Consider the following 25820-nt stretch of genomic DNA (forward strand, 5'->3'; position numbering starts at 1 on the left):
CTGCTGGGTAGGGGCTCCTGCCCTTCCTGGACTCTGCTGTGCTTCTTGGACTTGGTTCCCTCTTTCCACAGATCCTCTTGTCCAGGAATCCACTGTTGGTGTCTTGCAGTCTCTTCTGGGTTTTTCAATATTCTTCTGTTCTTCTTTCTGTGTGTTCTAGAAAACTGTGATTTACTACTGCTTTCCTGGTCACTGGGGTGGGTTCTGGGACTTTTGGGGTTTTCTAGTACTCCCATCTCCCCTCTACACACTACACTTGTCTAGGTGGGAAACCAACATTCGCATTCCACTTTCTTAGTATATGGTTTGTGCTCCCCCTAGGCCCATTTCTAACAATTGGGATTTTCACTAATTGCACTGTTTTCTAACTGTTTTATGCCTATTTCTGCATACTAGTGTGTATAATTTGTGTATTACTTACCTCCTAAGGGGGTATAGCCTCTATGGTATTTTTGGTATTTGTGACACCAAAATAAAGTACCTTTATTTTTGTAGCACTGAGTGTTTTCTTTCATGTGTGTGAGTACTCTGTGACTACAGTGGTATTGCATGAGCTTTGCATGTCTCCTAGATAGGCCTTGGCTGCTCATCCACAGCTACCTCTAGAGAGCCTGGCTTTTAGACATTGCCTACACAATACTAATAAGGGATAACTGGACATGGTATAAGGTGTAAGTGCCATAGGTACCCACTACACACCAGGCCAGCCTCCTACATCAATCCCACAGATATCTGTTTAAGACTCATGGACAAAAGACTTTCTTCAGATGCTATTCTTCAAATGAAAGAATCATGTAAATAGGTATTCTGGGATCTATGAACACTGCGTGGAACTGTTCTAGCATTTAGGACGATCAATGAAGATCGTACAAAACAGAACCAGAACTACCGGTAGGTAACCCTTTCTTCTTCGGCACACAATTGTTCCTAGTGTAGATATTACAGTTAGAGTGATAAAGTGTGCTTGGATGTTTTGGATGTCTATTTTGCAGAAAGTTTCATTTCTTTTATTTCACATTGTGCTAAAAGTCACGCTGCCTTTCCTGGTTTTCATGTTTCTTCCTGCAACGTGTAGAAAAATGAATAATCACGAAAAGACTGTTGGAAACAAGCATCTTTTGCGAGGCATCCACCAGATTCTTGCTGAACTCGTTTTGGTGGCTTTAGAACTCTGCACACTTTACTCCTGCTAACCAGGAAGTGCTTCTGCTCTCCATTCTAAACAAGGGAAAAATGATATGCACCTAATTGTTACATTTAGATGAATTATATGTCCATAGTAAATTGCACTATACATACCCCGGGTCTGTAAATTACTTACTACTAGTGGGCTGCAGCACTCATTGTGCCACCACTAAGGTAGCTCTGTAAACCTGTCTCAGGCCTGACACTTTAGCCTGTAGCGCAGTTTTAAACAGACATTTCAACCTCGCAAAATGAACCTTTTGCCAGGCTTAAACCTTCCTTATCAATGCTTATAAGGCACCCCTGAGGTAGGTCCTATAGTTTCATAGTGCAGGGAACATGGTATTTAAAAAGTAGGACATGTGTAATTATGTGTCCATATTGTGGTAGTGAAAATTCCCCCAAAGTCGTTTTTGGCAGTGGCAAGGCAAGCCTTCCCCATATTAACAGTGGGTTACCTTATTACATTTAATAAGTTTATAACTTCAGTTTGAGAACAGCGAGAGAAAGACTTCTTCCACTCATGTGAATTGTAAATTACAATCCTCTTTAATAGTAAAGTTATATTTTAACTTACTATTTCGAAAATACCACTTTCAGGAGGTTTTTACATTAGAAAGGATTTGATCCTGTTCAGTCTCGTGGGGATGGGTCAAGTATCAGAAGCAGAAAAGAAACAATACCGCCACTAGCCATAGATTAAACTCCACTGGCCCCTGTGGGACTGAGCCCTGACCCTCAAGTGATGTCCTCCAGGTCCTGGACCCTTGGCTGGAGTCAGAGTGTACTCCTCAATACTCAACTGAAGCCTTCACCGAATCCAGCACACGATGACACAGGGCCTCGCAGCACAGCACCACCCATCTCCTGGTCAGCAGACACTTGCATCACAGATCGCAGCACCATGCAGACCTATATTTTCAGCTCAATGGACCAGACACAGAGCCTCACATAGGAGCGATTTGCTAGAGTGCTGCAGGTTGATGAAGTCTTGCATCACAGCACTGCAGAACTGCTGAATGGGGGATTCATCAGGTCCAATACAGCTTGCACAGTACAACGCAAAGCCATGCAGAGCTGCAGTGTGCCATCGTCACACCAAAGTCACAAGGTAAACGTTCCCGCGGGATGAACCTGATCTTTCATCCAGACTGAGCTTCATTGTGGTCAGCATGAACTTGTGACTGTCCCGTTACAGTGCAATCAGACACCCACAATTTCTGCTTTGCGTCATTTGGTGCTATTTTTTACTATAACAAACATAACACCGATTCTACTGATTGGATTTTTGTTGTCATGATACCAATTTATTTATTAAAATATCCTCTATTTTCTAGATTGGTTCTTATTCTTCTTGTGTTGTGTTTTCACTTTATTACTCTTAGAGTGCTACATGAGTACTTTACACATTGCCCAAAAGATGTCTGTCTGCTTAACCAGAGGGTTAAGCTCAGGTTTATTTAGTCACTTTTGGGGTTCACCCTGACAAGGACTGTGATTATTATTAGAACAGGGTTCCCAGTCCCTTCAACCAATAATCTAGTTTCATACAGACACTTTTATAATCCTACAAATATCTCTTCTTTTCTTCATTCAGACTAGTCAGGTTTTCCATCATCTGCTTTTTATCATCTGGTATTTGAGTGTTCCACATATTTGTAATATTATAATTTTTGGTAATTCCTTTATCATACAGTAACTGCACTTCTTTGCTCCCGTGTATGCCAAGTATTGGTCAGTATTATTGTTGCTGTACTGACATTCTTACCAAATTGTCTGCATCTCTATAAATTATTTCTGTGTGTTCAGTGATGGTGTGTAGTCGCTGATGTTCTTGTAGCTGTGATAACCGACTAAAGCTCTTCATTCACTGCACCTAAATGGTTTTTCTCCCCGTGTGTGTTTGCTGACATCTTTGTAGGCCTGATAACTAACTCCAACTCTTCACACATTCACTACATTTGAATGTATTTTTCCTGTATGTGTTCTTTGATGGTTCCGTAATGTTGAGGAACAACTGAATCTACTTGTGCATTCACTGCAATGGTAAGGTTTTTCCCCAGTGTGTGTTTGCTGATGTCTTTGGAGCTCTGACGATTGACAAAAGGTCTTCTCACATTCGCTACATGTGAATGGTTTTTCCCCAGTGTGTGTTCGCCTATGCTTTTTTAGGTTTGTTAAACAACTAAAGCTCTTCACACATTCACTGCAATGGTAAGGTTTTTCCCCTGTGTGTATTCGCTGATGATTCCTTAATGCCGAAGATTCACTAAAGCTCTTCCCACATTCACTGCAATGGTATGGCTTTTCCCCTGTATGCTTTCGCTGATGTTGTTTTAGGCTCGATAAACAACTATACCTCTCCAAACATTCACTACATTTGAATGGTTTTTCTCCTGTGTGTGTTCTTTGATGTTTCCTTAATACTGATGAACAACTAAAACTACTTGTGCATTCACTGCAATGGTATGGTTTTTCCCCAGTGTGTGTTCGCTTATGATTTTTTAGATTTGTTAAACAACTAAAGCTCTTTACACATTCATTGCATTGGTAAGGTTTTTCCCCTGTGTGTGCTCGCTGATGATTCCTTAATGCTGAAGATTCACTAAAGGTCTTCCCACATTCACTGCAATGGTATGGTTTTTCCCCTGTATGCTTTCGCTGATGTCGTTTTAGGCTCGATAAAGATCTATACCTCTTCACACATTCACTACATTTGAATGGTCTTTCTCCTGTGTGTGTTCTTTGATGATTCCTTAATGTTGTGGAACGACTAAAACTACTTGTGCATTCACTACAAAGGTATGGTTTTTCCCCTGTGTGTGTCCGCTGATGGACTTGGAGGTGAGATAACTGGCTATATCTCTTCACACATTCACTGCAATGATATGGTTTTTCCTCCGTGTGTGTTCGCTGATGACTTTGGAGATGTGATAACAGACTGAAGCGCTTCAAACAGTCACTGCAATGATATGGTTTTTCTCCTGTGTGCGTTCTTTGATGTTTCCTTAATGCTGAGGAAACACTAAAACTACTTGTGCATTCACTGCAATGGTATGGTTTTTCACCTGTATGTGTTTGCTGATGTACTTGTAGATTTGATAATCGACTAAAGCTCTTCCCACATTCACTGCACCTGAATGGCTTTTCTCCTGTATGTGTCTGCTGGTGGCTTTGCAAGTGTGATAACAGCCTAAAGCTTTTTACACATTCACTGCACTGGTATGGTTTTATCCCTCGGTGTGTATGCTGATGCCTTCGTAATGTTGATAACTGAATAAAGCTCTTCACACATTCAGTGCATTTGAATTCTTTTTCTCCTGAGTGTGTTTGATGATGGTGCTTTAGTTCTGGTGACAAACTAAAGCTCTCACTGCAGGTGTATGATTGTTCTCTCTTGGTTAGAGTCTCTGGATCAGGTATATATTTTTCTGCACCCCATGACTGTGTTTCCTGAAGAGCTAACATGGCTGATGAACCACTTGTGTTATTCTCCCACTCCCTGTATGTGTGTGGTATTTTTTGCACATTTGATTTCTAATTTAACAATATAGTAGAATGGTCACTATTTCTCAAACCCCTAATATGTGTAAGGCTTATTTTTTGGGTGATTGTGTCTTTAGATTCGATAATGGTTCTGCACGCTTGGGTGTAAAGATCCTTCATCCTCCTGGTTGATGCAAACTCGAACCTCTGCGCTTTAGACAGCACAACCCCTTTTCCCTGTATCCTTTAGTTGTCTCCACGCCGTTGTGTCTTTCTCCGGTTGCTGTAGTTTGGCCAGAAAGTGTTTACAATACACCTATAGCATGGGATTGTTTTTTGTGATCATTTTAGAAAGAAGAGCACTGTCGTAACCAGTTCATTACGAACACATGGTCAAAGCTGGGGTTGGACACTGGTTTATACAGGAGGTGGTTTGTCAGTTTTGTTGCCTTAATTCTCTAGAACTAATTTCTTAGTCCTGTGGCACGGAGATGCACAACTCAAAATCTAACAATCACTGAATTGCTCTTGACTGCTTCTTCCAGGACTGGTCAGTTTATGTTCAGGATCCTCTGTCGCCGACTGCAATGATTTTGTGCCTTCAAAGCTTGTTTCCTGTCGATTGTAAAGAGGTTGAAAAACAATAAATGGAAATGTAATGGAATGTGAATACCCAATGTTTATCTGGTTTTAAATGACATCTCTTTACCACATTTGAAACTTATCAAATGACATTTCACTATAAACAACTATTTAACTAAAAGTTCTGTTAAACACATCACATCTTATTTATCTGAATAAGGATGGAGCTTTACCAGTGTTCACAGAGTAACTTAGTAAAGAAAGGGCTCTCACGGAGCACCAACGTGCCGCAGATACAGCTTCAGGTAGAAGCGCATGGACAATATTTCATTCAAACACGAGCAGATTGTGGAAAGAGAGATGCTCTTTAAATGATTGTGTGTTAAGTTATCTTTGCCACTTTCCACAGCCCCCCTGGGGTTGGGTCAAGCATTTCTGATTTCTTTAGACCTGGAATATTGGAGCATTATTGTGAGCTCCCGCCTCCCAGCTGCTCCTCCCTCCCCCCTCCCTTCTTAATGGCTGGCGCTGCGCGTCGCGAGTGAGCGACCTCTGACCTGTTTCAGGTCCTGAGCTCGCCCCCCACGACCGCAGCACCAACCTGCTGCCTCCTGCCTCTGTCCCCTGACCACGCTGCTGTTTGCGTGTTCGAGGCCCTCCTCCACCCGCAGGCATCCTCCTGCGCCTCATCCCTGGGGTCTAGTGGGCTCTGACTAGCTTCACTTGACCCGTGTGCCGCTTTCCGCCGTCCCGTAAGTGTTTTTCGTTTTTTTCGCTTTTTTCAGCGCCTCGCCGCCGGCGCTTCTGCCCCCTTTGTGCCCCCCTGATTGCTGTCTCCCCAATCGTATATTGTGCCATTTTGTTTTTCTGTTTGTGTGCTTTTTCTTATTGTAACTGCTTGTATTTTGCTCGCTTTCAGTGTTTTGCCCCTTGTGCGCTCCCCGTTCCCTGCCGCTGCCTCCCTGCGGCCCCGCCCCCCTCGCGCCCCCATTTGCCGCTCCCTCCCGCCTCCCGCCTCCCAGCTGCTCCTCCCTCCCCCCTCCCTTCTTAATGGCTGGCGCTGCGCATCCGCGCAGCGGGCGCGCTGCTGGCGCGCCAGAGGCGCGCCAGAGGCAAGCCCGTCTGCGCCCATCCGCGCCTGGACCGCGCCCAGCGCCACACCCCCTGGCCCTTGCGCCCCCCGCATCCGCTACTCGATCAACGAACTCCGCGCCTTCAACCCCGGCCCCTCCACTGAATGCTACCGGGCATCCCCGAAGCGCACTAAAGGACCTTTTTCCTGCCGTACCTGCAACTTCTCCTGCATCAGAACGACCAATCCAACTACGAAAACATCCAACCCCAACCACCTGAACTGCATCCTCATCAACACCCGCTCCGCACGAAAACACGCCATCGAGCTCTGGGATTTGCTCGACACCACTGCTCCTGACGGCTACAAAATCACCAGAAAAGATCGAACCAACGGAGTCGCCGGCGGAATAGCCATCGCTCACAAAGCTACCCTCAAAATCCACACCCACTCGGACGACACCCTCAGGACAGCCGAACACCTCCACTTCCAGATCCACACGGACCCCAACACGACCCTCAGAGGAACCCTCATTTACCGCCCTCCAGGACCAAGACCCCCCTTCAACGACACCATCGCCGACCTTGCAAGCACCCACGCCCTCGCTTCCCCGGATTACATCCTCCTGGGAGATCTGAACTACCATCTGGAAAATGCCAATGACGTCAACACCGCGTCACTGACCTCCAACCTCCTCAACCTCGGTCTCCGCCAGCTAGTCAACACACCTACCCACATCGCCGGACACACCCTTGACCCCCTCTTCACCTCTAGCAACCACATTTCCTTCAGCCACACCTCCGAACTCCACTGGACTGACCATCACTGTGTCCATTTCACCTATAAGAAAACCACAGAGCAACACCGCATCCAGCTACCTCCCCACCGCCGCTGGGGCAAAATCACCCAAGAACAACTGACCAGCACCCTCGTCAACAACCTTCCACCCGACGCAATCGACCCGAGCACAGCCGCCATCAACCTCCATCAATGGATCCTCGACTGCGCCAACACCCTTGCCCCTCTCAAGAAACCCACCACCACCCAAGGAAAGAGAAAACCAGCCTGGTTCACAGACGATCTCACCACCTCCAAAAGCAACTGCCAGAAACTCAAAAAGAAATGGATCCAAGAACGCACACCCGACAACCTCGCCGCCCTCAAAAACGCCAACCGCGAACACCACCAACGGATCCGCACCGCCAAGCGCGCCCACTTCACCGAACGCATCAACAACAACGCCCACGACTGCAAAGAACTCTTCGGCATCGTGAAGGAACTCTTCAATCCGAAAGCCAACTCCAACGACATCCCGCCCTCCCAGAAACTCTGCGACGACCTCTCCACCTTCTTCCACCAGAAAATCACCACCATCCACGACAGCTTCATCACCGGTCCACCGCCAGACCCCACCCCCGACGTCTCCTCCCGCGACTGCCGCCTCACCGCCTGGACCCACGTGGACGAGGCAGAAACCATAGCAACCATGAACACCATCCACTCAGTCTCCCCCACGGACCCCTGCCCCCATCATGTTTTCAACTCAGCCAACGCCACCATCGCCCCCGAACTCCGCAAGATCATCAACCTCTCCTTCACTTCTGCCACCTTCCCGGACAGCTGGAAACACGCAGAAATCCAACCCCTCCTCAAAAAACCCAAGGCTGACCCCAACGACCTCAAAAACTTCCGTCCGATCTCTCTCCTCTCTTTTCCAGCGAAAGTCATCGAGAAGATCGTCAACACTCAGCTCACCCACTTCCTCGAAGACAATTCCATCCTGGACCCCTCACAATCCGGATTCAGACGAAACCACAGCACTGAGACCGCCCTCCTCACCGCCACAGATGACATCAGACATCAAATGGACAACGGCGAAACCTCAGCCCTCATCCTCCTCGACCTATCAGCCGCTTTTGACACCGTCTGCCACCGCACCCTACTGACCCGCCTCCAGGAAGCCGGCATCCAAGATAAAGCCCTCCACTGGATCTCATCCTTCCTCTCCGACAGAACGCAGAGAGTCCGTCTCTCCCCTTTCCGCTCCAAAGCCACCAACCTCATCTGCGGCGTCCCCCAAGGATCCTCCCTCAGCCCCACGTTGTTCAACGTCCACATGGCCCCCCTCGCTCAACTGGCCCGCCAACATCATCTCAGCATCATCTCCTACGCCGACGATACCCAGCTCGTCCTCTCCCTGACCAAAGACCCGCTCACCGCCAAAACAAACCTCCACGAGGGACTAAAATCCATCGCCGATTGGATGAACAACAGTCGCCTGAAACTCAACTCCGACAAGACGGAAGTCCTCATCCTCGGACGCACTCCCTCGGCCTGGAACGACTCATGGTGGCCCTCCGTCCTCGGACCCCCACCCACCCCTGCCAGCCACGCAAGAAACCTCGGCTTCATCCTGGACTCCGCCCTCACCATGTCCAAACAGGTCAGCGCCGTCTCCTCCTCCTGTTTCAACACCCTCCGAATGCTCCGCAGAATCTTCAAGTGGATTCCAACAGAAACCAGAAAGACGGTGACCCAGGCCCTCGTCAGCAGCAGACTTGACTACGGCAACGCACTCTACACCGGCATCCCAACCAAAGACATCAAACGCCTCCAACGTATCCAAAATGCCTCCGCCCGACTGATCCTCAACATGCCCCGCCGAAGTCACATCTCCCCTCACCTAAAGGAACTCCACTGGCTCCCGGTAGACAAGAGGATCACCTTCAAACTCCTGACCCACGCTCACAAGGCACTTCACAACACCGGACCCTCCTACCTCAACACCAGACTCCACTTCTACACCCCAACACGTCAACTCCGATCCGCCAACCTCGCCCTCGTCATCGTACCCCGAATCCAGCGCAAGACATCCGGCGGCAGATCCTTCTCCTTCCTCGCCGCCAAGACCTGGAACTCTCTCCCCACATCCCTTCGCCAGACCGAGGACCTCCTCGCATTCAGAAGGCTCCTCAAGACCTGGCTCTTCGACCGCTAAACCAGCAGCACTCCCCCCCCCCCCCCCCCCCCCCCCCCAGCGCCTCAAAACCCTGACGGGTACATAGCGCGCTTTATAAATACTATGATTGATTGATTGATTGATTGATTGAGCTGAGGTGGATTTTCTATTGTTATAATATCCCCCCATCTCCCTGAAACCAGTGCAGCTTCCACGGCCTAGCTCTGGCCCGACACTTTACATAAACAAGAGATTCTTCCTGAAGCAGATAACGCTCGGATCCTGTTGCACCTTAAGCTCCAGCACCTTTCAGAATGAGGGGTTCATTGGAATCCCCACCTTTACATCATGTGTGCAGACAAGGCGCACACATAGCAGTAATATCAGTCATTCAGCTGTTAACAGAGTGAATCGATCACAATCGATAATTCACATTACATATCCCCGCGGCCAACAGGTGTGTTCATATTAAAAAACTGTTGCTTTTTCTGCCTTTCAAGGGTATCTCACTTAGTGCTGTCCGTTTTGTGCGAAGAGGAATATTTTATGGCCAGGTGGGCCTTTAGCGGAGCGGGAGGAGGGGTAGTGCCCCTCACTACTCTCCTATATCTGCCTTCTCACTCTACAGGCTGTTAGCCAAAACACAGGGAGCGACCCGGAACCAGCAGAGAGCAGAAATCAGGTAACAGCGCAATAGTCAAACAGCCATAGTTGGGAGTACGGGGATCACAAGCTTAATTTTTAGAAGCTCCCTGGGACGGTACAAACAGGTGAGATACTTATGATGTACAAACAGAATAGGCGTACAGGTAGGTACTTATGATGTACAGAGAAGGTGCGCAGGTATGTGCTTATGAGGTGCAGAGGTAGGTGCAAATGAGATACAAACAGAGAAGGTGCACAGGAAGGTGCTTATGAGGTACACAGGAGGTGCACAGGTATGTGCTTATGAGGCATAAGCAGAGGAGGCGCACACGTAACTGCTTATGAGGTACAAACAGAGGAGGTGCACAGGTAACTGCTTATGAGGTACAAACAGAGGAGGTGCACAGGTAGGTGCTTATGAGGTACAAAGAGAGGCACTGCAGAGGTATGTGCGTGTGAGGTACAAACAGAAGAAGTGCACAGGTAGTGTGCCATGGCAGCACACCCGGTTTAGTCTTCTGTAGTGGTGAATTCCAATGGGTTCTGATAATTGCAGTCTTTTTGTTACCACATTTAACTTGGCTGCTGTGAAGACAAACCAAGGAAGGTAATACTTAAAACTCACCTCTGTGTCTTTAATAAAATTGAAAGCTATCAACACTACTAACAATGAATCAACCAGCTGATGCCAGTTGCAGAGAATGTCCCACCCACTGCCCTTTCTGACTTACTGGCATTTCGGAGACAGACTACCGCCTGGGCAGAAGCGCACATCGGGTCTGGTGTACCGGGGGAGAGGGCGTCTGCCTGGCTATGTTCTGGCTGTCCTCTCCTCCTTTGCACCGCGTCCTTCTCCTGTGAGTTTTCGTCATAGGGGAGGTGCATTCCAGGGCATGATGCTGAGTTCCCCTCACCTGAAAGCTGGCTTACAGCTTGTGCTTTACTGCATGCATCGGCCTGAGCGCCACGACCTTACCTGAGGCTGCCTACAGCACTGTGCCTGTTCCGTACCGCATTTATGGCAGTACGGAACTGGCGACTACAGCGGCCCACAAACAATGATAATGGCATGATGCCTGATGCTTTCAATGGGTAGGAATTTTTTATAAATCATGGAGATTTTCTATGGCGAGGATGTCCATCCATTTCATTTATATCTCTCTTTCATGACACGAAGGCTCACTCGCAAGATGGCAGCCCCTCCACCCTTGCATAGAAACTGAAGCCGGACGGTTATAACTTCGTCTTAATTAAAGTAAGGAAAGACTCAGCACTTAAGTATGTATGTATATATGTATGTATATATAAGAGTATTTAATAAACCGGTATCAAAGCGCTGTGAAAGGAATGTGACCAAAATTCAAGCAATCACTCTTAACTAAGACTGAAATAGCCAGGTCTTAAGTTGTTTACCAAAAAACTGAAGAGAGGGGATGTTCCTAATTTTCCAAGGGAAAGAGTTCCGGGCGTAAGCTAGCTTCCGGTCAGCTGATCTAAGGGTCCGCCCCGGTATGTACCCCTTGATTGATGGAAGAGGCGAGTAAGGACCTTGTAAGGACTTATGTGCCAAACACAATGTTTTAAAAGTAATGCGCTTCCTAACCGGTAGCCAATGGAGTTTGTGCAAACTATTTTTGGCAGACGCATACTCATCTAAACCCAGTACCAGATCTGCACTTTGATTCTGAATAAGTTGTAGTTTATTTAATGAGGCCTGACTGATGTTCAAATAAAGAGCATTACAGTAGTCCAGTCTTGCTCCAATTTGTTCCGAGGTTAGTGGAGCGAAATTTTCTAGGGTGGGGCACTCATGCTGCTCTGAATGAAGATCTGAATCATGATCTCTCTTCAAAAATAGGGAGTCCTGAAAACCGGAATGGATTTTAATGATCTTATCCTTAAAGTAACTAGCTAACCTATCGCAAAGGGATTGTGAGTTGTCTAGTCCTTGTGGTACTGGGGGAGTAGAGAGAGTCTTGACTGTTTTAAACAGTTCATGAGGGGAATTTGAGGCCTTTTAAAATTTTCTGAGAGAAATAAACAGTCTTAGCCTGTCTAATGGCTAATTTATATTGCATTCTAATATCTCTTAATTTAATACTTTCTGATAGGGAAGGATAAAGTTTCCATTTCCTTTCCTGTATTCTGCAATCCATCTGGGCCGTCTTTGGTTCAGAGGTGAACCAAGGGGCAATGGTTCTTGTCCTTTCTGTGCGATGGACTACCCTCAGGGGACCTACCAAGTCAATAGCATCCTTAATCCAAGTGTTGGAATCGGAAACAGAGAATCCAGGTTCACTCAAACGCTCTATCTGAGTACTCTCTAAGATGGCGGAAAGATCTTCCCTCTTTATCAGAACCCATTTTCTATACGTCAAGGTATGATGGTGAAAACATTTATTACAGCCCTTCTGGGTTATCCCAAATGAGATAATGCTGTGATCACTCCAGTCCAGCTGATTACCACCCCCTAATATAAGAGTGTTAGGTGTAGTAAAAATGTCATCCAAAGTGTGGCCTGCTAAATGAGTAGGAAAACTGACCATCTGGGTCCATCCCAATCCTAACACGAAATCCAAAAGCATGGAGGTATCTTTATCGTCACCGTCTTCCAAGTGGAAGTTGAAGTCCCCAAGGATCATACTCTGATCCAAAGAGGACAGGGGCTCAATAATTTGAGCCCAAGTCTCCAGAAACCACTTCCTTGGTCTGGGGGGGGTGATATAATAAAAGTCCTTCAAGATTTGGTGCATTTCCTGCTTTAATCCTGAAATAAGCCCCTTCGCGGACATCAAGGTTATCTACCAGTGGAACGAGACTACAACTTAAAGAGTTTTTAAAAAGGATTGCCACCCCTCCCCCCCTTTTACCTTGTCTATCCACTAACAGCTCCATATCCCGTGGGGAAAACAGTCACAAAGTCAGGGTCTGAATCCGTTTTTGCCCAATTCTCAGCGATGAACAGACAGTCCAAATTTCTATCTGATATAAGTTCCCCAATTTCAAGACTATCCTTAGTCTGCATTTAATAGGGGACTCTGAGCTGCTGCTCGCATCCTGCAAAGGAGGCTGTAATCCAGGCACCTGGGGGTGGATCACCCGAGGAGTCTAAGTGACAGGGAAGGAGGGGGATAAGAGCATCTCCTCCCTCCCTCTGCAAGAATTAGTTCTCAGATTCAAAAGTTGGGAGCTCGAGTATTATATACCTTGCCTGTAACCAGCAGAGTTCCTGGTCCCAGTCGGGCGCGGACAATCGCAGATGGGCTTGCCTAAGATGCACATTCGGCGCGCCCGCGTTCTTAACTGGCAATTAAGGGCTGAAATGCCCATGTGATTCTAAAAGGGGGTGTGGCGCCGTAAAAGTTCAAAGCCGGTCTGCCGTCCCCGATCAACAAGTTAAAAACTAGATACAATGCAACCCCCTGGGCTCTAACAGGCCCCTTCGCAGAAAGTAAAACAGATCAGTGCAATATCAGATAAAAGGCTATGCAAATAGGAAAACAATTCGAACTTTAGCAAAGAGAAAAACGAACGCAGTAGCAGAGCGCATAAGTCAGCTTCACCTTCTGAGCGTCCGCGTTCTCAACTGGCAATTAAGGACTGAAATGCCCATGTGATTCTAAAAAGGGGCGTGGTGCCGTAAAAGTTGAAAGCCGGTCTGCCGTCCCTCAACAACAAGTTAAAAACTAGATACAATGTATCCCCCTGGGCTCTAACAGGCCCCTTCACATAAAGTAAAATAGATCAGTGCAATATCAGATAAAAGGCTATGCAAATAGGAAAACAATTCGAAGTTGAGCAAAGAGAAAAACAAACTGGTGGCAGAGCACATAGGTCAGTTTCACCTTCAGTAGTGTCCCCCTTTCATCTGCTAAATGGTGCAGCCATCTTGTAGTGGTTAGATCAATTATTATTTGGATGCACCTCCCTCAATATATTAATTTTTCATACATCATCTATCCTGCATTTCATAATTATCTCGGGTTAGATCTACCAGTGGAACGAGACTACAACTTAAAGAGTTTTTAAAAAGGATTGCCACCCCTCCCCCCCTTTTACCTTGTCTATCCACTAACAGCTCCATATCCCGTGGGGAAAACAGTCACAAAGTCAGGGTCTGAATCCGTTTTTGCCCAATTCTCAGCGATGAACAGACAGTCCAAATTTCTATCTGATATAAGTTCCCCAATTTCAAGACTATCCTTAGTCTGCATTTAATAGGGGACTCTGAGCTGCTGCTCGCATCCTGCAAAGGAGGCTGTAATCCAGGCACCTGGGGGTGGATCACCCGAGGAGTCTAAGTGACAGGGAAGGAGGGGGATAAGAGCATCTCCTCCCTCCCTCTGCAAGAATTAGTTCTCAGATTCAAAAGTTGGGAGCTCGAGTATTATATACCTTGCCTGTAACCAGCAGAGTTCCTGGTCCCAGTCGGGCGCGGACAATCGCAGATGGGCTTGCCTAAGATGCACATTCGGCGCGCCCGCGTTCTTAACTGGCAATTAAGGGCTGAAATGCCCATGTGATTCTAAAAGGGGGTGTGGCGCCGTAAAAGTTCAAAGCCGGTCTGCCGTCCCCGATCAACAAGTTAAAAACTAGATACAATGCAACCCCCTGGGCTCTAACAGGCCCCTTCGCAGAAAGTAAAACAGATCAGTGCAATATCAGATAAAAGGCTATGCAAATAGGAAAACAATTCGAACTTTAGCAAAGAGAAAAACGAACGCAGTAGCAGAGCGCATAAGTCAGCTTCACCTTCTGAGCGTCCGCGTTCTCAACTGGCAATTAAGGACTGAAATGCCCATGTGATTCTAAAAAGGGGCGTGGTGCCGTAAAAGTTGAAAGCCGGTCTGCCGTCCCTCAACAACAAGTTAAAAACTAGATACAATGTATCCCCCTGGGCTCTAACAGGCCCCTTCACATAAAGTAAAATAGATCAGTGCAATATCAGATAAAAGGCTATGCAAATAGGAAAACAATTCGAAGTTGAGCAAAGAGAAAAACAAACTGGTGGCAGAGCACATAGGTCAGTTTCACCTTCAGTAGTGTCCCCCTTTCATCTGCTAAATGGTGCAGCCATCTTGTAGTGGTTAGATCAATTATTATTTGGATGCACCTCCCTCAATATATTAATTTTTCATACATCATCTATCCTGCATTTCATAATTATCTCGGGTTAGATCTACTTTCTCCCCATCAGTTATGTTTGTGACTATTTATACATATCTCCCTTTCCTTTTAGCCCTTTGGTAGTAGTGTGCCCCACTAGGACTTTAAAAAAATTCTTAAAGCTGGTGTTAGCATAGTCTCCTGGTCAGAAGGAACTAGCACCTGATATTCTGTAACACCAAGTCTGGTCCGCCTGACCCCTGCTGGAGACTATCCGCCTAAAGGCACCTGACAGTATATTAGAGCAGGGAGGCTTCAATTCCTCTAGCATTATATAACCTCCCAACCTGACTAAGAATGAAATCCCAGAACTTAAAACACAAGTTTCTAAAATCCCACCCAAAACCCCCAATCTCTGACCCTTATCTCTGTGCAAAAAAAGGAACTATAATAAAACCACGAATATGCGTATTTTAGCACATGCATGATTAAGGCACAGAAAAAGCCATAAAATGTTCCAGCAAGCGTGGTTACGCTTGTGTTGGAAACGTCCGCGTTGTTAAGGACATTTCCCCAAAAGAATGTTCACCATTGCTCAGTGATAGTCTAAATTCAGAAAGACGTAAACTCAGACTAGCTGAACGTTCATGGAGACTCCTACCTTAGAACACCTTAAACAACTGAGATCTCAGAGGAACATCTACAACAAGCACATCAGGAGTGCTAAAACCAAAGTCTTTAGAAAGTGTAAGAAGCTGGCCTGGTGTGTGGCGGGTACCTAAGGTACTCACACCTTATACCAGGTCCAGGTATTCCCTATTAGTGTAGTGTAGGTAGTGTCTAGAAGATAGGCACTCTAGAGGTAGCTGTGGGTGAGCAGCCAAGGCTTATCTAAAAGACATGCAAAGCTCATGCAATACCACTGTAGCCACACAGCACTTACACACACGAAAGAAACACTAAGGGCCTGATTCTAACTTTGGAGGACGGTGTTAAACCGTCCCAAAAGTGGCGGATATACCACCTACCGTATTACGAGTCCATTATATCCTATGGAACTCGTAATACGGTAGGTGGTATATCCGCCACTTTTGGGACGGTTTAACACCGTCCTCCAAAGTTAGAATCAGGCCCTAAGTGTTACAAAAATAAAGGTACTTTATGATGGTAACAGAGCACCAAAAATACTATAGAGGCACTACTGCCTTAGGAGTTAAGTAATACACAAGATATATACACTAGTTGTCAGAAATATGCATAAGAATAGTTAGAAAACAGTGCAAAACAGTGTAAAACACAACAGAGAAGAGAGACCCTAAGGGGAGAACAAACCATATACTAAAAAAATGGAATGCGAGAGTTGGACCCCCACCTAGGTAAGTGGAGTGTGTAGAGTGGTGCTGGGGTTACCAGGAAAGCACAAAGGTAAGTACCACAACAACCCACAGCAACCAGGAAAGCAGGAGTAAATCACTAGAATTACCCCAAAACACCCACTTAGAAGAAAAGAAGAGAATTGTAAAATCCAGAGATGACTGCAAGAAACCAATGGTGGATTCCTGAAGAGGAAGACCTGTTGAAAGAGGGGACGAAGTCCAGAAGACACAGCAGAGTCCAGTGGGGGCAGGAGCCCCTACCCACCAAGCTGAGGATGCAGGAGTTGGTCGACGGTGAGGAAGGAAGGTCAGCACTGCAGCCCTGGAGTCGGAGTCAAGTTCCGGGAGGATGCAGGTGATGTCCCATGCCAGAAGGAAGACTGCAGTCGGGTTTGTGTGTTCGGATTCCACAAACAAGCCTTGGCACAGGCAAAACTCGCTGTTGGTGGAAAGTGGTGCTGCTGGCGACCAGCGAGGCCCTGGAGGACTTAACCCAGGAGGGAGAGTCAGCGGGGGCTCTCAGCGTTGCAAAGAGCCCACGGAAGCAAAGGCAGCATCCACAGGAGTCCCACAGGACAGGGACACAGAAGTTGCAAATGGAGGCCATGCAGCACTACAAAAGGAGTCTAACGCCGCAGGAGAGCCACTCAGGGAGCTGTGCCTCACAGGAAGGGGTGCTGGGGGCTGGAGCTACACAATGCATGAATGCCCCGTGGAAGAAGTGCCAACAAGCCTTGGCAGCTGCAAAAGACGTAGTGCAAGGGTGGTACTGTCCTGCGTCGGAAGGCAAGGGCTCACCTACACCCAAGTGGATCAGCTGGTAGAGAGGACTGATGGGACCACTTCCGACCCCCACCTGTGATGCAGGATCCACGCAGCTCCGCAGGAGAGGGGATCCACTTAGCCGGTCGTCGTTGCTGTTGGTGCCTGCAGGTGTAGGGGAGTGACTCCTTAACTCCATGGGAAATTCCTTCTTCTTTCCTGTGCAGACTGAAGACGGGCTGTCTTCAGAAGATGCACAACCGGGGAAATGTTGCAGAAGCTGGAAGGAGCCATGGAAACAATGTTGCAGGCAAAGTCTTCGTCTTTGTTGCAGATTGTCGGGCCCTGGAGAGTTCAGATGCAGTTTCTTTGGTCAGAATTCGAAGTGGAGGTTGCAGAGGAATCCTGCTAGAATCTTGCAAGCCGAATCTGAGGAACCACCCAAAAGAGAGACCCTAAATAGCCCTGGAAGGTGGACTGCTCAACTAGCTGGGAAACCACCTATCAGGAGGGGGCTCTGACGTCACCTGCCTGACCTGGATACTAAGACACTCCCAGAGTTCCCTGTCAACCTTGGATTCAAGATGTCAAAACCCAGGGACCCTCTGGAGGAGCTCTAGGCACCACCCCTGGGATGGTGATGGACAGGGCAGTTGTCACTCCCCTTTCCACTGTCCAGTTTTGCGCCAGAGCAGGGACTTGAGGTCCCTGAACTGGTGTAGACTGGTTTATGCACGGTGGGCACCAAATGTGCCCTTCAAAGCATACCAGTGGCGTGAGGAGGCTACCCCTCCCAAGTCAAGTAACACCTATTTCCAAAGGGAGAGGGTGTAACACCCCTCTCTCAAAGGAAATCCTTTGTTCTGCCTTCCTGGGCTTGAGCTGCTCAAGCAACAGGAGGGCGGAAACCTGTCTGTGAGGTGGCAGCAGCTTGGGCTGCTTGGAGAACCTCAGAAGGCTGTAGGAACAATGCTGGGGGTGCTCTAAGGAGCCGCCAAAGTGCATGGAATCATACAACCAATACTTGCAAAAGTATTGTGGTATGATTCAAACATGTTTGATACCAAACATGCCTAGGTTCAGAGTTACCATTATGTAGCTGGATATAGTTAGTGACCTCTGTCCACATGTAAAACGTCGTCCCCGCACTCACAAAGTCCAGGAAAATGAATCTGGAGTTTGTGGGGGCACCTCTGCTAGTGCAGGGGTGCCGTCACAGACAGGTACCTGCACCCTGCTCTCTGGGTTGAGAAGGCCTACCATAGGGGTGACTTATAGTGGCCTGGTGCAGTGACCTGTAGTAAAAACGGGTGCCTGCACCGGTTCACGCAGACTGCAATGGCAGGGATACAGAACCCTTCTCATGGGCTCCCTATGGGTGGCAGAATAACTGCTGCAGCCCATAGGGATCCCTTGGAACCCCAATGCCCTGAGTACCTGTGTACCTTATACTAGGGGCTCACATGGGGGCACCAGTGTGCCAACTGTGGGATGAAATACAGAGTTTTGGGAGAGAGAGCATAATCACTGGCATCCTGGTTAGCAGGAACTCAGTGAACACAGTCAAACACACTGACATCAGGCAGAAAAAAGGGTAACCTTGCCAAGAAAGAGAGTACTTCCCTACAGAAACCAATTATTTAAAGTCACAAATCCTCCAAAACACTGTTTAAACTTGTCAAGTTACACTCCAATAGGCAACCAACCGCTTCACCTATGGGGTCTAATGCACAACCAAACTGCGAAGAGTTTGCCTCCTTCTTCACGGGAGACAAGAAATATTGAAACTGGTTTGCGAATGTAGGAGGCTGGACTGGCTTGTAGTGAGTACCAAGGGGTACTTGCACCTTGCACCAGGCCCAGTTATCCCTTATTAGTGTATAGGGTGTCTAGCAGCTTAGGCTGATAGATAATGGTAGCTTAGCAGAGCAGCTTAGGCTGAACTAGGAGACGTGTGAAGCTACTACAGTACCACTTAGTGTCATATGCACAATATCATAAGAAAACACAATACACAGTTATACTAAAAATAAAGGTACTTTATTTTTATGACAATATGCCAAAGTATCTTAGAGTGTACCCTCAGTGAGAGGATAGGAAATATACACAAGATATATATACACAATAGCAAAAATATGCAGTATAGTCTGAGAAAACAGTGCAAACAATGTATAGTTACAATAGGATGCAATGGGGAAACATAGGGATAGGGGCAACACAAACCATATACTCCAAAAGTGGAATGCGAACCACGAATGGACCCCAAACCTATGTGACCTTGTAGAGGGTCGCTGGGACTATTAGAAAATAGTGAGAGTTAGAAAAATAACCCTCCCCAAGACCCTGAAAAGTGAGTGCAAAGTGCACTAAAGTTCCCCTAAGGACAAAATAGTCGTGTTAGGGGAATAATGCAGGAAAGACACAAACCAGCAATGCAACAACTGTGGATTTCCAATCTAGGGTACCTGTGGAACAAGGGGACCAAGTCCAAAAGTCACAAGCAAGTCGGAGATGGGCAGATGCCCAGGAAATGCCAGCTGCGGGTGCAAAGAAGCTTCGACTGGACAGAAGAAGCTGAGGTTTCTGCAGGAACGAAAAGGGCTAGAGACTTCCCCTTTGGTGGACGGATCCCTCACGCCTTGGAGAGTCGTGCAGAAGTGAAAGGACGCCAACAAGCCTTGCTAGGCGCAAATCGTGCGTTTGGCGTTTTTGGACGCTGCAGGGGCCCAGGAGGGACTAGGAGGTCGCAAATTGGACCTGAAGAGAGAGGGGACGTCGAGCAAGACAAAGAGCCCTCACTGAAGCAGGTAGCACCCGGAGAAGTGCCAGAAACAGGCACTACGAGGATGCGTGAAACGGTGCTCGCCGAAGTTGCACAAAGGAGTCCCACGTCGCCGGAGACCAACTGAGAAAGTCGTGCAATGCAGGTTAAAGTGCCGTGGACCCAGGCTTGGCTGTGCACAAAGGATTTCCGCCGGAAGTGCACAGGGGCCGGAGTAGCTGCAAAGTCGCGGTTCCCAGCAATGTAACACAGCGAGGTGAGGCAAGGACTTACCTCCACCAAACTTGGGCTGAAGAGTCACTGGACTGTGGGGGTCACTTGGACAGAGTCGCTGGATTCGAGGGACCTCGCTCGTCGTGCTGAGAGGAGACCCAAGGGACCGGTGATGCAGCTTTTTGGTGCCTGCGGTTGCAGGGGGAAGATTCCGTCGACCCACGGGAGATTTCTTCGGAGCTTCTGGTGCAGAGAGGAGGCAGGCTACCCCCACAGCATGCACAAGCAGGAAAACAGTCGAGAAGGCGGCAGGATCAGCGTTACAGAGTTGCAGTAGTCGTCTTTGCTACTATGTTGCAGGTTTGCAGGCTTCCAGCGCGGTCAGCGGTCGTTTCCTTATCAGAAGGTGAAGAGAGTGATGCAGAGGAACTCGGATGAGCTCTTGCATTCGTTATCTAAAGTTTCCCCAGAGACAGAGACCCTAAATAGCCAGAAAAGAGGGTTTGGCTACTTAGGAGAGAGGATAGGCTACTAACACCTGAAGGAGCCTATCAGCAGGAGTCTCTGACGTCACCTGGTGGCACTGGCCACTCAGAGCAGTCCAGTGTGCCAGCAGCACCTCTGTTTCCAAGATGGCAGAGGTCTGGAGCACACTGGAGGAGCTCTGGACACCTCCCAGGGGAGGTGCAGGTCAGGGGAGTGGTCACTCCCCTTTCCTTTGTCCAGTTTCGCGCCAGAGCAGGGGCTAAGGGGTCCCTGAACCGGTGTAGACTGGCTTATGCAGAATTGGGCACATCTGTGCCCAAGAAAGCATTTCCAGAGGCTGGGGGAGGCTACTCCTCCCCTGCCTTCACACCATTTTCCAAAGGGAGAGGGTGTCACACCCTCTCTCAGAGGAAGTTCTTTGTTCTGCCATCCTGGGCCAGGCCTGGCTGGACCCCAGGAGGGCAGATGCCTGTCTGAGGGGTTGGCAGCAGCAGCAGCTGCAGTGAAACCCCAGGAAGGGCAGTTTGGCAGTACCAGGGTCTGTGCTACAGACCACTGGGATCATGGGATTGTGCCAACTATGCCAGGATGGCATAGAGGGGGCAATTCCATGATCATAGACATGTTACATGGCCATATTCGGAGTTACCATTGTGAAGCTACATATAGGTAGTGACCTATATGTAGTGCACGCGTGTAATGGTGTCCCCGCACTCACAAAGTTCAGGGAATTGGCTCTGAACGATGTGGGGGCACCTTGGCTAGTGCCAGGGTGCCCTCACACTAAGTAACTTTGCACCTAACCTTTACCAGGTAAAGGTTAGACATATAGGTGACTTATAAGTTACTTAAGTGCAGTGTAAAATGGCTGTGAAATAACGTGGACGTTATTTCACTCAGGCTGCAGTGGCAGGCCTGTGTAAGAATTGTCAGAGCTCCCTATGGGTGGCAAAAGAAATGCTGCAGCCCATAGGGATCTCCTGGAACCCCAATACCCTGGGTACCTCAGTACCATATACTAGGGAATTATAAGGGTGTTCCAGTAAGCCAATGTAAATTGGTAAAAATGGTCACTAGCCTGTTAGTGACAATTTGGAAAGTAATGAGAGAGCATAACCACTGAGGTTCTGATTAGCAGAGCCTCAGTGAGACAGTTAGTCACTACACAGGTAACACATTCAGGCACACTTATGAGCACTGGGGCCCTGGGTTACCAGGGTCCCAGTGACACATACAACTAAAACAACATATATACAGTGAAAAATGGGGGTAACATGCCAGGCAAGATGGTACTTTCCTACACAACCCCCCCCCCCCAAACGAAGGACAATAAGACTAGCCATGACCTGATGAGTCTTCATTGTCTAAGTGGAAATATCTGGAGAGTCCATCTGCATTGGAGTGGCTACTCCCAGGTCTATGTTCCACTGTATAGTCCATTCCCTGTAGGGATATGGACCACCTCAACAATTTAGGATTTTCACCTTTCATTTGTTTTAGCCAAAGTAGAGGTTTGTGGTCTGTTTGAACAATGAAGTGAGTGCCAAACAGGTATGGCCTCAACTTCTTCAGAGCCCAGACCACAGCAAAGGCCTCCCTCTCAATGGCAGACCAACGCTTTTCTCTAGGGGTCAACCTTCTACTAATAAAAGCAACAGGTTGATCCTGGCCCTCAGAATTAAGTTGTGATAGGACTGCCCCTACTCCTAATTCAGATGCATCAGTTTGGACATAGAATTTTTTAGAGTAACAAGGGCTTTTCAGGACAGGTGTAGAGCACATGGCCTGCTTCAGCTCCTCAAAAGCTTTCTGACAGTTTGCTGTCCATAATACCTTTTTAGGCATTTTCTTGGATGTGAGGTCATTAAGAGGGGCTGCAATGGAGCCATAGTTCTTAATGAACCTCCTGTAATACCCAGTGAGGCCTAGGAAGGCTCTCACCTGAGTCTGAGTGGTAGGGGGAACCCAATCAATAATAGTTTGGATTTTCCCCTGAAGTGGTGCAATCTGTTCCCCACCAACAAGGTGTCCCAGATAAACCACCTTACCCTGCCCTATCTGGGACTTTGAAGCCTTGATAGTGAGGCCTGCCTTTTGCAGGGCCTCCAAAACTTTCCATAGGTGGACCAGGTGATCATCCCAGCTGGAGCTAAAGACAGCTATATCGTCCAAATATGCTGCACTGAAAGCTTCCAGCCCTTGCAGGACTGTGTTCACCAACCTCTGAAAAGTGGCAGGTGCATTTTTCAAACCAAAAGGCATTACAGAAAACTGGTAATGTCCTCCAATGGTAGAAAATGCAGTCTTAGGTTTAGCATCTTCTGACAATTTGATATGCCAATACCCTGCAGTCAAATCAAAAGTGCTTAGATACTTGGCAGATGCCAGTGTATCTATGAGCTCATCTGCCCTGGGTATAGGGTGAGCATCAGTTTTGGTTACCAAGTTGAGACCTCTATAATCTACACAAAACCGCATTTCCTTCTTTCCATCTTTAGAATTGGGTTTTGGTACCAGTACCACAGGAGAAGCCCATGGACTGTCAGAGTGCTCAACCACTCCTAGTTCCAACATTTTCTGAACTTCTTGCTTTATGCAGTCCCTGACATGGTCAGGCTGCCTATAGATCTTACTTTTGACAGGTAAACTGTCTCCAGTATCTATAGTGTGCTCACACCAAGAAGTGGTGCCTGGCACAGTAGAGAAGAGTTCTGAAAATTGTCCTAGGAGATTTATGCAATTATCTTTCTGCTCAGCAGTAAGACAATCAGCCAAAACTACACCTTTCACAAGAGCATCTTGTTCTGTGGAAGAGAAGAGATCAGGTAGAGGATCACTGTCTTCTTCCTGTCCCTCATCAGTTGCCATGAGCAGGGTGAGATCAGCCCTGTCATAGTAGGGTTTCAGGCGGTTGACATGGAGCACCCTAAGGGGACTCCTGGCAGTGCCTAAGTCAACTAAATAGGTGACTTCTCCCTTCTTTTCAACAATTGTGTGGGGACCACTCCATTTATCTTGGAGTGCTCTTGGGGCCACAGGCTCCAAGACCCACACTTTCTGCCCTGGTTGGTACTGAACCAAAACAGCCTTCTGATCATGCCATTGCTTCTGGAGCTCTTGGCTGGCCTGAAGGTTTTTACTGGCCTTTTTCATGTACTCAGCCATCCTTGATCTGAGGCCAAGTACATAATCCACAATATCCTACTTAGGAGCTTTTAAAGGTTGTTCCCAACCCTCCTTTACAAGTGTGAGTGGACCGCTAACAGGGTGTCCAAAAAGAAGTTCAAAGGGGCTGAAGCCCACTCCTTTCTGGGGTACCTCCCTGTAGGCAAAAAGGAGGCATGGTAGAAGGATATCCCATCTCCTGCGGAGTTTTTCAGGGAGACCCATAATCATGCCTTTGAGAGTTTTATTAAATCTCTCCACCAGTCCATTTGTTTGTGGATGATAGGGTGTTGTGAACTTGTACGTTACACCACACTCCTTCCACATGGCCTTTAAGTATGCAGACATGAAATTGCTTCCTCTGTCTGATACTACTTCCTTTGGGAAGCCCACCCTGGAAAATATTCCCAGGAGGGCTTTTGCCACTGCAGGTGCTGTAGTGGTCCTTAAAGGAATAGCTTCAGGATATCTTGTGGCATGGTCCACTACCACTAAGATAAACCTATTGCCTGAAGCAGTAGGAGGGTCAAGGGGGCCAACTATGTCAACCCCTACCCTTTCAAAGGGAACCCCAACCACAGGCAGTGGGATAAGGGGTGCCTTTGGGGTGCCACCTGTCTTGCCACTGGCTTGACAGGTTTCACAGGACTTACAAAATTCCTTTGTGTCCTCAGACATCCTAGGCCAATGAAACAATGGAACCAATCTGTCCCAAGTTTTCATTTGACCCAGGTGCCCAGCTAGGGGAATGTCATGTGCCAGTGTTAGGAGGAACATTCTGTACTCCTGAGGGATCACTAATCTCCTGGCAGCTCCAGGTTTAGGATCCCTATGCTCAGTGTACAAGAGGTTGTCCTCCCAGTAAACTCTGTGAGAGTCACTGACATCCCCATTAGCCTGTTTGACAGCTTGCTGTCTGAGACCCTCTAATGTGGGACAGGTTTGCTGTGCCACACTCAGCTCCTCTCTGGCAGGCCCCCCTTCACCCAAAAGCTCAGCAGTGTCTGCTTCCAGCTCCTCTGGTGTAGGTTCTGCACAGGGAGGGAATTCTTCTTCCTCAGAAGTAGAATCCACTGTAGAGGGAGGGATAGTAGGAAGTGGTTTGCTTCTACTAGCCCTAGCTTTAGGGAAGCACTTGGTCCATTGTTCCAGGATCCAAGCTTCCCTGTCCTTTTTGCTTTTTGGCCTGAGCCCTTGTCAAAGCAAAAATATGCCCTGGGATGCCCAGCATTGCTGCATGGGCCTCCAACTCCACATCTGACCAAGCTGATGTCTCCAAATCATTCCCTAATAGACAGTCTACAGGTAAATCTGAAGCTACCACAACTTTCTTTGGACCAGTTACCCCCCCCCAGTTGAGATTTACAACAGCCATGGGGTGGCTTTGTGTTATGTTGTGAGCATCGGTTACTTGGTACTGGTGTCCAAGTATGTGTTGTTCAGGGTGCACCAGTTTCTCAATCACCATTGTGACACTGGCACCTGTGTCCCTGTAGGCCTGGACCTCAACACCATTTATTAGGGTTAGTTGCTTGTACTTCTCCAAGTTATGGGGGCAAGCAACCAAAGTGGCTAAATCAATAGCCCCTTCAGAGACTAAAGTAGCCTCTGTGGTCTCCCTAATCAGACCAACCCCAACTAAGTTACCAAAAGTGAGCCCAGCTACTCCCTTGGATTGGCTATTAGTAGGTTTGCTCCCACCACCACTGCTATTAGTAGGGACACTAGGTGTAGCAGTAGGGGTTGTAGTGGTAGGAGCTGTGGTGCCTTTCTTTGGACAACTGGGATCTGTTGTCCAATGGCCTTTTATTTTACATAAATAGCACCATGGTTTCTTTTCCTTGTTCTGATTAAAGGAGGATTTGGACCCACCACCCCCACCAGAGTGTTTTTGTGGGCCTGATGAAGACTCATTTTTAGATTTGTCCCCACCCTTGTCAGAAGACTTACCATCCTTCTTTTTGTTGCCATCTTTGTCACCCCCTGTATGAACTTTTCTGT

At 47.7% G+C, this 25820-nt stretch overlaps 1 protein-coding gene across 1 annotated transcript in view; it reads right to left on the minus strand.

Annotated features, from left to right (window-relative positions):
• Positions 1 to 25820, minus strand: part of LOC138287347 (zinc finger protein 850-like) — a 411450-nt gene that overhangs the window by 183896 nt on the left and 201734 nt on the right. Inside the window, exon 5 of the mRNA XM_069227705.1 lies at positions 3168 to 5286. Within this exon, the coding sequence (XP_069083806.1) occupies positions 3168 to 4653 (1486 nt within the window). The 5' untranslated portion in view covers positions 4654 to 5286. The remainder of the gene's footprint in view (positions 1 to 3167; positions 5287 to 25820) is intronic.

Source organism: Pleurodeles waltl, chromosome 4_1 (assembly GCF_031143425.1).
Source record: "Pleurodeles waltl isolate 20211129_DDA chromosome 4_1, aPleWal1.hap1.20221129, whole genome shotgun sequence".
NCBI classification, from domain to species: Eukaryota; Metazoa; Chordata; class Amphibia; order Caudata; family Salamandridae; genus Pleurodeles; species Pleurodeles waltl.